This window comes from Haemorhous mexicanus, chromosome 14, assembly GCF_027477595.1.
Source record: "Haemorhous mexicanus isolate bHaeMex1 chromosome 14, bHaeMex1.pri, whole genome shotgun sequence".
Taxonomy (NCBI): domain Eukaryota; kingdom Metazoa; phylum Chordata; class Aves; order Passeriformes; family Fringillidae; genus Haemorhous; species Haemorhous mexicanus.
Window position 1 is genome coordinate 15,648,051 of NC_082354.1, and position 13,347 is coordinate 15,661,397.

General features: G+C 43.1%; 1 protein-coding gene across 2 annotated transcripts in view; it reads right to left on the reverse strand.

Moving 5' to 3' along the window:
- LOC132333886 (fibronectin type-III domain-containing protein 3a-like) overlaps positions 1-13,347 on the reverse strand; it is a 39,093-nt gene that overhangs the window by 18,068 nt on the left and 7,678 nt on the right. For both annotated transcript variants that reach the window (XM_059859430.1, XM_059859431.1), the window contains exons 3-5: positions 4,770-4,905; positions 1,572-1,647; positions 645-721 (exon numbers count right to left, since the gene is read on the reverse strand). In XM_059859430.1, the coding sequence (XP_059715413.1) occupies positions 645-721; positions 1,572-1,647; positions 4,770-4,865 (249 nt within the window). In that variant the 5' untranslated portion in view covers positions 4,866-4,905. The remainder of the gene's footprint in view (positions 1-644; positions 722-1,571; positions 1,648-4,769; positions 4,906-13,347) is intronic.

A 13,347-nucleotide genomic window follows, 5' to 3' on the forward strand; every position in this document is an offset into this window, starting at 1 on the left:
TCCTTTTAAAACACATTAATTTAGAAATAAATCAAACTGGGAACTGGGAGTATCTCTGGTAACAACATGCAGGTCTGACCTGAACAACACCCAGGAGTGGAAAATCCATGGGAGTGGAAAAGCAAAGCTGGGAGAGCCCAGAGCCCTGCTCATTTCCCAAACACATCACTGGAATCAGTGTTTGCATCACCACCACACTCTGCTCCAGCAGTGCTGCTCTGCTGGAATTTCAGGAGATCAGGGCTGGTCAAGAAAGGAGCACTGAAAATTTGGATAAATTTTTATATAAACAGAAAACCTGCAGCCAGTTAGGACTGCTCACATGACCCAGCCTCACCCTGCAAACAGGACTGATGAAAAATAAACATGTGGATCCTGTTCATGGAGCTCAGACAGTCAATTCAGAGCTGTCCTTGTTACTAAAAGTGTTTTTAACTGCTGGGAGCAGGATTAAAAAATTCCTGGAAACTGGATCAGACATTACTCAGTAACAGAAGGGACAGAGCCCACAAAAAAGTGAAACAGTTGGTAAGTTCAATGGAAAAAATAGCTTTTTTTCACAGCTAAAATCACCAATAAATAATAAAAAAAAAAATTAAAATTTCCCCCAAAACCACACACAAGAGAAGGAGAAATGAAAGTACCTGAGATACGTAACCGGGAGGCACAAAAATCGGCGGCATGGAACCGTTGGGTGACATCATAGGGACATGTGCTGGACCTGGCAAGGACAAGGGGCCACTTCTTAACAACCAAGGCTTTTCCCATCTGGAGACACCTTTGGCCAAAGGTGGGAGCCCACCCTGGAGCCTGAAACATCAGGGATTGCATCCCATTCTCTGTTTGACTATTGGCTTTATTCCAGCCATCACACTTTGGCCAGCAGTGTCTTTTTAATTGCACAAAAATCTGTATAAATAATTTTAGCTCTTAATCTGGGACAGTTAAAAGTCTGTAGTACTGAAGGCAAATTGAGGTATTGGGGTAAAGCTGATGTAGAATTTAAAAATCAATTTTAAATACATTATTTTTTCTATTAAGCTCAAGGGAAGTATTCCTTTAGGGGATTTGATGAAAGCAGAATGGACACATTTTATATAATAACATGTAAAATGGTGACAAATACTCCAAAAATGGAAATACTGCTAAATTCCACTTGACTTACAGGAGATATTTTGCCCTGACTCAGGTTTTCTGCCACTCACCCAGAAGGTAAAATGGAATTTGCAGGCACAGAGTGGAGCAATGATTCCCCCACCACACAGCAGGGGAGGTCCCAGTGCCCCTTGAAGTCCTTTAACTTATTGTAACAATTACCACAGAAATCATGTGTAAGGATCCTGGGAAGACACTTAGTCAAGGATCACTGCTAACCCATCTTTTGGGAATGAGAATCTGCAGGATTCAGGGAATCCTGGCAGCTTCCCAGTGCTGCCTCATTTGTGCTTGGACACAAACTGAAAAATCTGATTTATTCCAGTGCAGAAAACACATCTGACATCACAGAAAAAAACCAGTGGAATAACCCTAGAACCAAAATATTTGGATTCAGGACTTGAGCCTCCCTTTACCTTGAATGCACTGAATGTGTCCATCTTCAGTTGTAATTGTAAATGTTTCACCTGGGTTTACCTGGACAAGAATCACCTGCAGGAAACAAAACACAGAAGAGGGGTTGGGGGCTTTTTGAATTTTAGACATTCTCTGGGGGAAAATCCCTTCTCTTTAGAGACAAACAACATCAGAGCTTTGGCAACCTTGGAGTAAAACAGGAAAATGGGTAGAGTGATGGGTAGAATGAAAATATTTCTTCCTACTTTGACATAAAATCCTTGTATTTTCCCTCTAGTTACTCCCAGAAGTGCCTCACTTGATATTCATGAAATAAGCTTTTAGTTTCATGTTTCACACTGATTTTTCTGCTTTTTCTGAGGCAATGATGACCTGAGATTCACACTGCATTCCAGGCTTTTCCCACCACCTCTGCCCTGCAGCTCCTGCGAGACCAGGTGAGTTTTCCCTGGGGAAGGAACCCAGGCCCCAGAGACATCCTGCAGGTCCCTCTGGTCCTCTTGCACACAGATCCACCTGGAGCTGGGCCAGGACCACTCCTCAGGCCCTGCTGGAATCCCAAACCATCCCCTCATCCTGCCCCAGCCTCAGGGGAATTTTGGCAGCTGCACTTTATTGTAACATCCATGATATTCCACAGTTAATCCTTTCATAAAAGGGGGTTTGGACAGGTAAGAACTGCAGGTACACAATTCAAATTCCACCCTGGTGACAGCTGGCACTGATGTAAAAATTGAAATAAAATGTGTTTGTTAAAGCAGCTGTGAAAATCAGTGTAATTTTTTTTCCATTCAATTTTTATAAAGTATTTCTGCACTATTCATGGAGTGACATTTGTAGCAGGTAGATGGGACCTGAAGAAGTCACCTGGTCATTTAATTCCTGGTAAAATGAGCTACACGTGACATTAATGAATTAATTTTTCTGTGCTGGAGCTCCCTGAACTCCCCAGGCACCAGTTTCACTGTTCTCATCACTACACACTCCAAGGATAAATAGTAAGTGCTATTTTAACACTGCTTTTGCAGCTTCTGCATATTGGTGTATTAATCTTTGATTTTATTTTTTTATAACCTCCCTTGTAGGGGAGAATTGATGCTCCTTGTACAGGAGAATTTTACTTTAGGTGGATGATTTGTTTCTGGATATAAGTAAGCCACCAAAATCCCTGAAAAGGCCATTTAGGCACTCTGTAATATTTATTATGGTTCCAGGAGAGTGAGAGATGGCAGAGAATGCCTTTAAACGTGGCATAACTTGCATTAATAATGAAATTTATACAGATTTGTCACTTCAGAATGCAGGTAAATGCATGACTTCAATGCTAATACATTTCTTGGGGTAAAGGGAGAGAAGTGGAGTCAATTGTTTAGAGAAAACTGACAATAATGGGCTGGGGATTTGCCAGAGCACAAGAAACAGGAAAAAGATTTGCTGTGGATCCAGGATTCCACAGGCAGGGACTGACCTCAGGAAAAGGCTCATCTTTGAAGGCAAAACTCAGAGGCAAGAAAGGGAATGTTTGAGAGATTCAGAGCCTCTGAGGGTGGCACATCCTCAGCACAGGCTTCCATGAACTGCAGCTCTCAGAGCAGAGGGAAGGATCCCAGCAGTGCTGCAATCCCAGCAGTAGGAGCCTGGAATGCCAGGAATGCTCAGGCCATGCCTCAGAGCAGTGACTCACTGGAATTAATGAAGCAAATGCAGTCCCAGGCACCTTCCAACAAGGAACATTTCCAGGAAGCTGGGGGTGGATCTGAGCCAGGTGAGACAGGGGAATGCTGAGCCCAGGAGCTGCCAAGGCCTCCCGGGGTCCTGAGCACCTCTGCAGGGCTGGTGGCACCAGCACAGCCAAAGCTGCTCAGCCACAGCTCTGCTTTTAGCCCTGTTCACACATTTCTGGATCCAGAAACCCTTCCAGAAAACTTCCAACTTTTGCTTTAAGTGAAATGGAGCTAATGGATTCACTGGCCAAACACACGAGTTTGTTTTCTTGAAACAAATCTCTCTGCAATAATTAAGTATTAGCACAGTCCTCCACAGCCCTGGCAGAGAAATGATTTCAAATCCTCACCATTAATAAAGATTCTAAGTCAACATCTTCTTTAAAAGATTCTATTTAAACTTCAAATCTGCTCTTCAAATGCATCTCCAAAATACAACTCTATTACTTTCCTTTTTTTTTTAAAATCTCACCTGATTGAAAAGTCTTCTCTAGGTCCTAAAAACGTCAGTGACTGTCACCTCCATGTCCCACACCCAGAGCTCTGGGGACAGGGGCCAACTAAATCTACCTGATCTCCTTTCCTCATGAAACCTGAACCACCTGAGCCACCTCCCAGCTGGGCAGGGCTGAAATTTCACCTTCTACTGCCAGAACTTCAGAAATACCTTGGAGACTTCGCTCATTTCCAGACATACTCATTGTACTTCCACCTCCAGGGTCTGAGGCAGAAAGGGAAAAGGACATTTTCTTTAAAAAAGCCCGTTTTTCCAAGTATACAACTGAAACAACACAGATTTCTCCTTCTTATCTGCAGCAATGACAAATTAAAGGAGACCTCATGTAAACTTTCAGCATTTATGGCCTGCCAGAACTCAAAGGATGGGAAGAACTCCCAGTATTTGTAGCACAAAGCACTCAGCTCTCTCTGCTGAACACTGAATTCATATTTACTGACAATGTACACATACTTGGGCTTCAAAATTGTTCTGCTGCCACTTTTTACCTGTATTTTTAATCCTACCAGGGACTTCTGAAGGGTTGTGTCCAATAAAGCTCTAAAGTTTCAACTAAATACACTCAGGTTTCACCACTGCACTGTAATTATTAATGAAGACACTTAAAACCAGGAAGCCAAGGTCTTTCCTTTCATTTTCCTGTCACAGATTTCCTTTGCAATCCCTTGCTAATGTTTATTCATCACTTCACAGGAGTTTCAAGACCTTTATTAACCCCCCAATTTTTCCTTTGATTTTTGGAATTTGCAGCTCCATTTTAAAGCCCTTTTTTCACACCTGTCCACTGCCTGGGAGCTGAATGATTTTTTTTCCTCTCTCCCCTTCTGTTTAACTCCTGATCTCAGTGCTCACAACCTCATCCTTCCCCAGCTCTCAGAGCAGTGCCAGAGCTGCCTGGCTTTTGTGGAGCCACCATCCCAGCTCCTCCCAGTGCTCCCAGTTCAGGGCTCACTTGCCTGCTGGATGCTGTCCCCGTTGACCATGTGAGGTAGAAGTGGCACTTCATTCAGCAGAGGTGTGGCTTCCAGGGGGGGCGGCTGCTCAGCCATCATTTCTTGGGATCACTCATGGACACCTGCTCACCTCAGCCACCTGCTCCAAGGAAAAACAGGGATGAGGTCAGATCCAGCTCTCCCTTCCTTAAATCATTCCCTGTCTGAAAAACTTGGCTCTGCCAACTCAAACATTCCAAGTGCACCCAAAGAGTCCAATGTCATCCTGTTTTTCACTTTTAACTCCTTTCATGTAAGCAAAGAATGTCCTTTTCCCCAAATTCTCCCCTTTAATTATCAGGAATATTCAGCTACGAGTGCTGGAATTGGTACCTCAGTGCAGCAATTACACAGGAAAGGAATTTACATTTATACAGCAATTTATTCCTAAATTTGCACTTCAAATTCCTAAACTGCTTCCACTCCAGACCCCAAGCTTTAGGTTACATAATGCACACACCACATTTACATTTTAGTGATGATCAAAAAAACCCTAAACCATGCAGTTTCTCCAATACAAAATCTGCCAGGGTGAAAGCAAAGCTTGAGACAACACAAAATCCTGCTTTGTCCCAAAATTTTTGACTGACAACCATGGGGAAATGTGAATGGAGAAGTGCTGCAGAGTTGTGAGATTCCAGGGAATAATCTGTAATTAGAGCAAGTCAAAATACACATGATACAAATTAATTATAGTAATTAGAGCAAAACAAGCTACAAGCTCCCAATGGAAGGGAATTTTCAGTGTATAGTTAATCCAGCATCCATAAAAAGCATAAGATAACAGGATACAGGAAATGCTGACACTTCCTGCTCCTTTCCCATTACCTCCCATAAACCAGAAGGCAAAATGTGGTTAGGAGGGTCCAATTCCTTAAAAATAAAAAGCAAACCACAAAACACCTCCCTAAATCTATGCATTAATGAAGTCAGGCTGCTTGAGAGGGTCAAATCTTTCTTCAGTTCTCCACAAGCAGCAAAGAAAGTGCAATTTTTGGGGAAGAAAAGAGACAAAAACTGATTAATTCTGTACCTGTGGGACTGTGTTTCTAGCAGATTAGCAACAGTAGGAGAAATATAATTAACGTAATTTCTTCTGGTTTTAACTGGTTTTGTTTACAGAAAAATCTGTAACAAAGCTGAGATTACAAAGGTTTTTCCTATGTTATCAAGACAAGGCAAAGGAGCTGGTGGAATCCACTGATAAAAGCCCCATTCCTCCTTTGCAAAAGCATCTCCAAATCAGAGATGCAATCACACAGCCACAAAATGCAGCACAACAAACTCCTCAAGGCTTCCCAAAACCCAGCTCCTTTCACAAGGAAATTCTTTCCCAGGGCTGCTCCAGTAACAGCTTTAAGAAGCCAAACATCACTGCAAGGTGCAAGGGCTGGACAGGACCTCAAAGATCAAATTTGCATCAGGTTTGGCCTAAATACACTTAATAAATACACTGAACTGCCTGAGCATGGTATTTACTTCCTGAATAAAATAATCTCCTTTTTGTCAGGTTTGGAATTGCCTCTGCCAAGGATGCAAATTTTAACTATTCCACTTAAAAACCCCTGCCTGGAACAGTAAAATTCAAGCAAAAGTTTCTTCCTCTACACCTCTCCCATTTTTTGAAGTTGGATCTAAGCCTTAAGAGCCATAACAGGAATTCACTGTACACAGGCAAAAGGAAAATTCTTTCTTTTATATATGCATTTCAATTTCTTGAATCTCAAAGAAAACAGAAATTAGCAGTTAAAATAAAGGGGAAAACCCTTTACCAAAGGGCAACTCCTTCTGCATTCAAATTCAACGACCCCAAATAAACAGCTGCAGAAAAACATGTTCTGAAACAGGACCCAAAGGCACCTGCAACTTTAAATAAAGGTTCAGAGTTTCTGTGCTCATCCTCTGCAATTTTATTTAAAGGTTCAGAGTTTCAGTGCTCATCCTCTGCAATTTTATTTAAAGGTTCAGAGTTTCTCTGCTCTTTCCCTGCCTTGGCTGAATTTAATTCAATTGTCTCTTCAGGACAAATTACAGAGCAGAGCCCCAACATCCCTGTGGTTTTTAGAACCCTGCATCTCCTGCCTAATGACACAGGGAGGATTTAATTTACATGGACACCTCCAAACACTTTCTGCTTGCTTAGTGCTGGAACTTCATTTCTCTGAGGAAGAATTTAATATTTGGAGTATCAGGAAATAATTGGTTTTAAACTGTTAATAACAAACTCCAAAAACAGCCAATTTTGTGTCTTAATAGCAATGGCCATATGGTCAGACAAAACAGAAGTATTGACAAGGACAAAACCATCTGAACAGGTTTTGGGGCAGTTTCACCTGGCTCAGAACATTGATATTTCCCTGTGCAGCTGGGCTGGGGTGGCTGCAAGTAGCAGAACACTGAGGACAAAGAGGGACATCCTGACAAATTAGAAAAAAACAAGTTATTTTGGGTTTTGAGCACTGCTTCATTCCTTGAAAACACTGATAAGAGCAACAAAACCACCCTGCCCTCCAAGGGAACACAGTCAATGAATGTGGGACTCAACCCCTCCCCACTTCAACAGGTAAAACTTTTCCAGGGAAATAAATCCATGGATTCACCTCCCCAAAGTCTCCATTTCACTCAAGGAAGTAGGTGGTATTTGGGTAAATAAAAAGAGAATTCCTGAAAAGTTATTACATACTCAGCACAATTTCCTGCAAAACAAAACAAAGACAGAGCTCTATCTTGAAAAGCCATTTCCCAACACCCTCCCACGGCTGGCCTGGAGCAGGGAATCCAGTCCTGCCCTCCCTGCAGGGCAAGGCTGCTCCCCAGGGAAAGGTGGAGGACAACCAGCACAGGGGCAGAGAGGAGACTGCAGGATCCCAAACCTACCTCCATCCACACTCAGGTATCACAGAATCCAACATGGTTTGTGTTAAAAGGGACCTTAAAGCCCAGCCAGTGTCACCCCTGCCACGGGCAGGGACACCTTCCCCTGTCCCAGGGTGCTCCAAGCCCTGTCCAGCCTGGCCTTGGATGTTTCCAGGGATCCAGGGGCAGCCACAGCTTCTCTGAGCACCCTGTGCCAGGGCCTCCTCACCCTCACATCCAGGAATCCCTTCCCAATATCCCATCCATCCCTGCCCTCTGGCAGTGGGAAGCCATTCCCTGTGTCCTGTCCCTCCATCCCTTGTCCCAAGTCCCTCTCCAGCTCTCCTGGAGCCCCCTTAGGCTCTTGGAAGAGGCTCTGGGATCACCTTGGAGCCTTCTGCTCTCCAGGTGAGCACCCCCAGTTCTCCCAGCCTGGCTCCAGAGGGGACATTGGAGCAGCTCTGTGGCCTCCTCTGGACTCTGCAGCAGCTCCAGCTCCTTCCTGTGCTGGAGGCAGCTCTGCAGGTGGGGTCTCACCTGAGCAGGGCAGAATTCCCCTGCTCCTCCTGCCCATGCTGGGAATGAGCCCTGGAATCAGGGGGTTCTGGGGCCAGGGCAGCTCCAGCCTCTCCTCCACCAACATTCCCGAGTTCCCAAGTTTCCCATCATCCCTAAAAGTCTGTCAGTGGTTCCAGGCCTCCTCTAAACCCTTGGATTTACCCCAAACCAAGCCAGGTTGGAGAGGCAAATGCAGCTGGGGGGGTTGATCATGGACCCACCCACAGGGAGAACTGCATCAAAGAGCTGCTGGGTCCCTAAAGCCACTTTATTCCAGCCAATCTCAGGAAAAGCAGCTCAAGCTGCTTTTGCTGTGGTCTCCTCTTGGCAGTGAGGGATTTATCATCCCCAGGAACTATTCAAGTGGTCAGGGGAAAAAAGAAAACAAGGAAAAAAGTACAGTCCTGGGAATTCACAGGCTGCACTGACATTAAAGATGAGGTAATACACTAAATCTTACATTCTAGACTAAAAATAAGCAAGAAAAATCCCATCTGGAAGCATTAAAGACCAGGCAAATTTTGCAATTTATAGGAATAAACTGAAGTTTAGTGACTCATTAAATATGAATCAATAGCAGAACTTGTAGAGGTGTGTCTACAGCTTTGTCACCCTGTCCTGAAGATTCTTGACTCAGTATGGAATTAAACAGATTACATTTTAGAAAGGTTACATTTTGCAAGGGTACTTCTGGCCTAATTCACTTTTTTTGCAGTGGTTTCTATTACACATCAGCTAAAGGTCATTCCCAAACCTGGGCTGGGCTGAGCTGAGGGATGAATTCAGCCCACAGAGCCACAAAAAAATAAAATAATTTGCATTAATCATCTCAGCAACAAACCTGAAGCTGGAAGAAGTGATAGTGGGAAACACATTTCTAAATTAAATAGCTTGAGTTAGTTAAGTTAAATAGCTTTTGTTTTCAAAGATCATTCAACATGAAAAAACCTGAAATACAGTAATTTTTCACAACAGAACATATTTTAAACTAAATAAACCAAATCCATATTGTAAAAATGGGCCCTGAGATGTGTTCTGGACTAATTCAACAATCTCATGTAACATGGTCCTGTTCCCATATTCAAAAGAAGCCAACATTTCCAAGGGACACTCCTACAAAAGCTTCTAAGAAAAACAGAAAATCTCCAGGACTGCCCTTCCAGCAAACAATTCCTGTCCACAGAGCTGGGCCTGACCTCACTTCCTGCTGCAGCAAAATTCCAGCTGAGCTCTGCAAGGCTCCAGCATCAGCCTCCCCCCAGTTCCAGCCTGCACAGCCCCTGGAGCCTGGCCAGCCCCCGAGGAGCACTTGGTGCTCATTGATTCCAGCTCAGATTCCATGGAAAAGGCTCTGCAGCTCCCTGGGAGCTCCTGAGGGCTGGCTGATATGGGATCATCCAACCCCAAGTCTGGAAAACATCAGGGATTCACACCAGACAGGTGGAAATGCTAAAATTCACAGAATTCCCAGAATGACTAGGTTGGGAGAGACCCTAAAGATCATCAAGTCCAGGCCATGCCCTTGTTCCCAAGCCAACTGTCTCCAATGGTTTGGTTCCCAAATGGAATAATGAGTAATTCCAGGGCATGGGGGCAGTTACAGATAAATGGCTGGAGCTGCGGATCTCAGAGGTCTTTTCCAACCATAACAACTCCATAAATGTTTTGTAAATTCCTGGGAAGAACTCCCAGCATCCCTGAGTCTCCTTTATCCATTTGCAACGTGCAGCTCAGGATGAGGCACCATGTCAGCTCTGTCATTTCCACTTGAATGACACAGGAGAAGCAACTTCAAAACTGTCACAGCAATATCTGGAAGAAAGGTTCTGGCCAGAAGAATCTTCCTGGGTAAACACATCAGTCCTGTTTTATCAAGAGTTTTTGGAGCAGTCACCACTAATTTACAATCTACAATTTACAGACATGTTTCTCTTTAGGCACTGACAATGAATTTGTCAGTATTTACTGCAGGACATGGAAGAACAAAAAGGTTGTGTATTTCTTAATGGTAATATAAAAAAAAACCAAGAAAAAATAATAAACTGAAAAAAAAACTTTTTCATTGGAATTGTATCCTTTAGTCATGTTATCTAGTGTGAGATTGTCTATTGTGCAAATGTGTTGCAGTGTTACAGATTTAGCAAGTTTCAAAGTTTCTGCTGTCTCACATTAAAGTATTTTCCTATTATATTAAAAATTTCTCTCCAGAAAGATCTCACACTGACTTTAAATGGGAGGAACACTGCAGACAGGCATGGATAAGCTTTACTCCACTGTCCACAGAAGAAACCAAACAGATTTCATAAACAGTGAAAAATAAGTTTATAACCCCAGACAGAAGCTGTCCCAAAGGCTGGATTTTCATTACAGTAAGTGCTGGATTTAAGATGAGAAAGTTCCTATTCCAAGGAGCTTATTACTTAAATAGAGACTTTATTTTTTTTTTCTAAATACAGCATGCCTGAGTTAGAAAGAACAATGTGTCCAGGAAGGAGAGTCTGAAATTCAGCAGAGACTTCCTGATTTCCAGGTTCAGTGCCTTATGCAACCTGCCAGCCTGATCCTAAATTTTCACTTATTAGAGGAAAAAAAACTACTCTAACATTGCTCTTTACTAAAAGCAGTATTGTATAAAGAGATAAAGCTTTACTTACACCCTTTTATACTGACAGAATCAGTAATTAGTATTATAAACATTATATAAAAGTATAGCAACTATATTTTCTCTGAGCAGGGGGAAAACCCATGTTCTCTGATAAAGAATATTATTTATCACTGCCTGAAAATCCAGATCTCCTGCAAACAGAAGCTCTGAGTATTTTACACTCCACTCTGTCAGTTCAATTTTCCATCACTCATCTCCAAAGGCTGTTAAAAAGAACAACCACAGAGCCATCCCAAAGCCATCCCCAACCTCAGGCTAAGGAATAACCTTGTCAAAAAGATCCAACCTTAATTATGATTCCCAAAAAACTCAGATATGCCCTACGCAATTCTAAAGCAGAAAAAGTTGGGAAATTAAGACCCAAGCTGCCCTCTCCCATCCAGATTTTTCCAATAAACAGCATTAACAAGGTGTGGAAGGTACCATCCCACTCCTAAAATAGTTTGTGTCCCAGGACCACACGTGAGACCTGCTGGATGGACTGGCTTTACTGTGAGCAAGATTAAGGCAAGGAGAGATTTAACAGAAGCTCAGTTACAACCTGAGCTCTGCAGGGACCACCCCTGCTCCATAAGTCATCTGTTCCCCACTAAATCCATGTTTTGATTAAAATCCTGGAAATCATTTCTAACGGCCCCCAAGGGAATTAGGCCACAGCATCTTGTGGGAAGTTTGGCTTCCAGCCAGGAGGGGAACACAGCCTTGAGCCTGAAAATGTTCCTCATGATTTACCCAAGAAATGGGCTCAAATATTCTGAACACTGAGAACTCACCTGAAAATGTCCCTCATGACTTACCCAAGAAATAGGGTCAAATATTTTGACTATTCAGAGCCTGATCCAGGGGTGGCTTTGACCCAGGTGAGGTCTGTGACCCCAGGAAAGCTTCTTGGAATAGGAACTTTCTCATCTTAAATCCAGCACTTACTGTAATGAAAATCCAGCCTTTGGGACAGCTTCTGTCTGGGGTTATAAACTTATTTTTCACTGTTTATGAAATCTGTTTGGTTTCTTCTGTGGACAGTGGAGTAAAGCTTATCCATGCCTGCTGCAGTGTTCCTCCCATTTAAAGTCAGTGTGAGATCTTTCTGGAGAGAGATTTTTAATATAATAGGAAAATTCTTTAATATGGAGTCACAGACCCCGTATCTGACCTCACCAAAATTCCAGCCCAGCACCACACACCGGGACAAGGCTCCCACACTCTGCTCCAAGTGTTTGCTAGGATTACAGGAAGGTTTTTAATTTACTATTAACACTCATCTCTCAGGCCACCATGAGACCTCAACTCTCCTAAAATTCTCCCTGGAGGAGGACTAAGATTGGGATGGAATCCCTCACTTCCCAGACACCAAAACCCCTAAACCCACCCAGAACCAGCAGCTCCAACCCACCCAGGCCACGGGAGCTCTGCCCCAGGGATGCGATCGACTTTCACCCCGGCTCACCCCGGCTCTGGATCGGGTTCCTGGGGGAGCGTGCCAGGAAAGCCATCAAACAATTGTCCCCTGCAGCCTCCCCCAGCACTCCAGGATTGTTTTCCAGCCTGAAACTCCATCCCTCAGGATTCCTGTGCCCACCCTCCAGGCTTACACCCCCGTTTTTCCAGGGACTGCACAACTCCCTGCTGCTCTTCCCAAAAGAAACTCTGCTGGGAAGAGCTGGGCAGAAAAGCTCTGCCAGTGCCCAGAGAGCATTAATTTGATTTGAGCTGTTATTTAATATTATGCTCACGTTAAGGCCATGCCTGCCCTCAGAATTATTCATTTAGGAGGCCTGTGAAATTGGCAATAACAGTTTCTATAACGCAAACATGACATGACTTTTAGATAAATATTTTCCTTTGTTGTTTTAGTTCTTTTATGGCTTTTCTGTTACTGCCAGAAAAGCAGAGTTGAATCCTGAGCACTTGTGTACTGCTTCCTAAGTGACCAGTCCCACAAACCAAAATCCAGGAGTTCCTGAAAAGTCCCATTCTTGTCCTAATCCCAATCCTGCTTCTACAAATGTTCAGAGAATGGAGCACCTCAAAGGACTGAGCCATTAAGGTTCTTCATTCTTATTTCAGCTTAACAAATAAAGGGAGTAGGAATTTTCTAGCTGCAAAAGTGTTGTTATTAAAAAAAAAAAAAAAGAGAAAAAAGAATTAAACCTAAAACTGTCCTTTTTTACACATGCTAGGAAGGTGACACCTTCTGGAATAAACCAAGGTGCTAATTTTAATGTCTTAATGGTACACAAAGCAAAAAAACTCAAGCTTAGAAAAATGCAATTTAACAATGGGCTTGTTTTAAATATGATTTGCCAAGTGTAAAACTGTGAATTTAAAACATTATTCTGGGCTTTTTTAGGCCTTGAAGCAAACCAGTTCATTTACACATTAACCATATACTATGGAAATTCTATATCCAAATGGTTCTCTAAATCACTTGGAAGCTATGGAAGCAACAGACACCACAGTCCA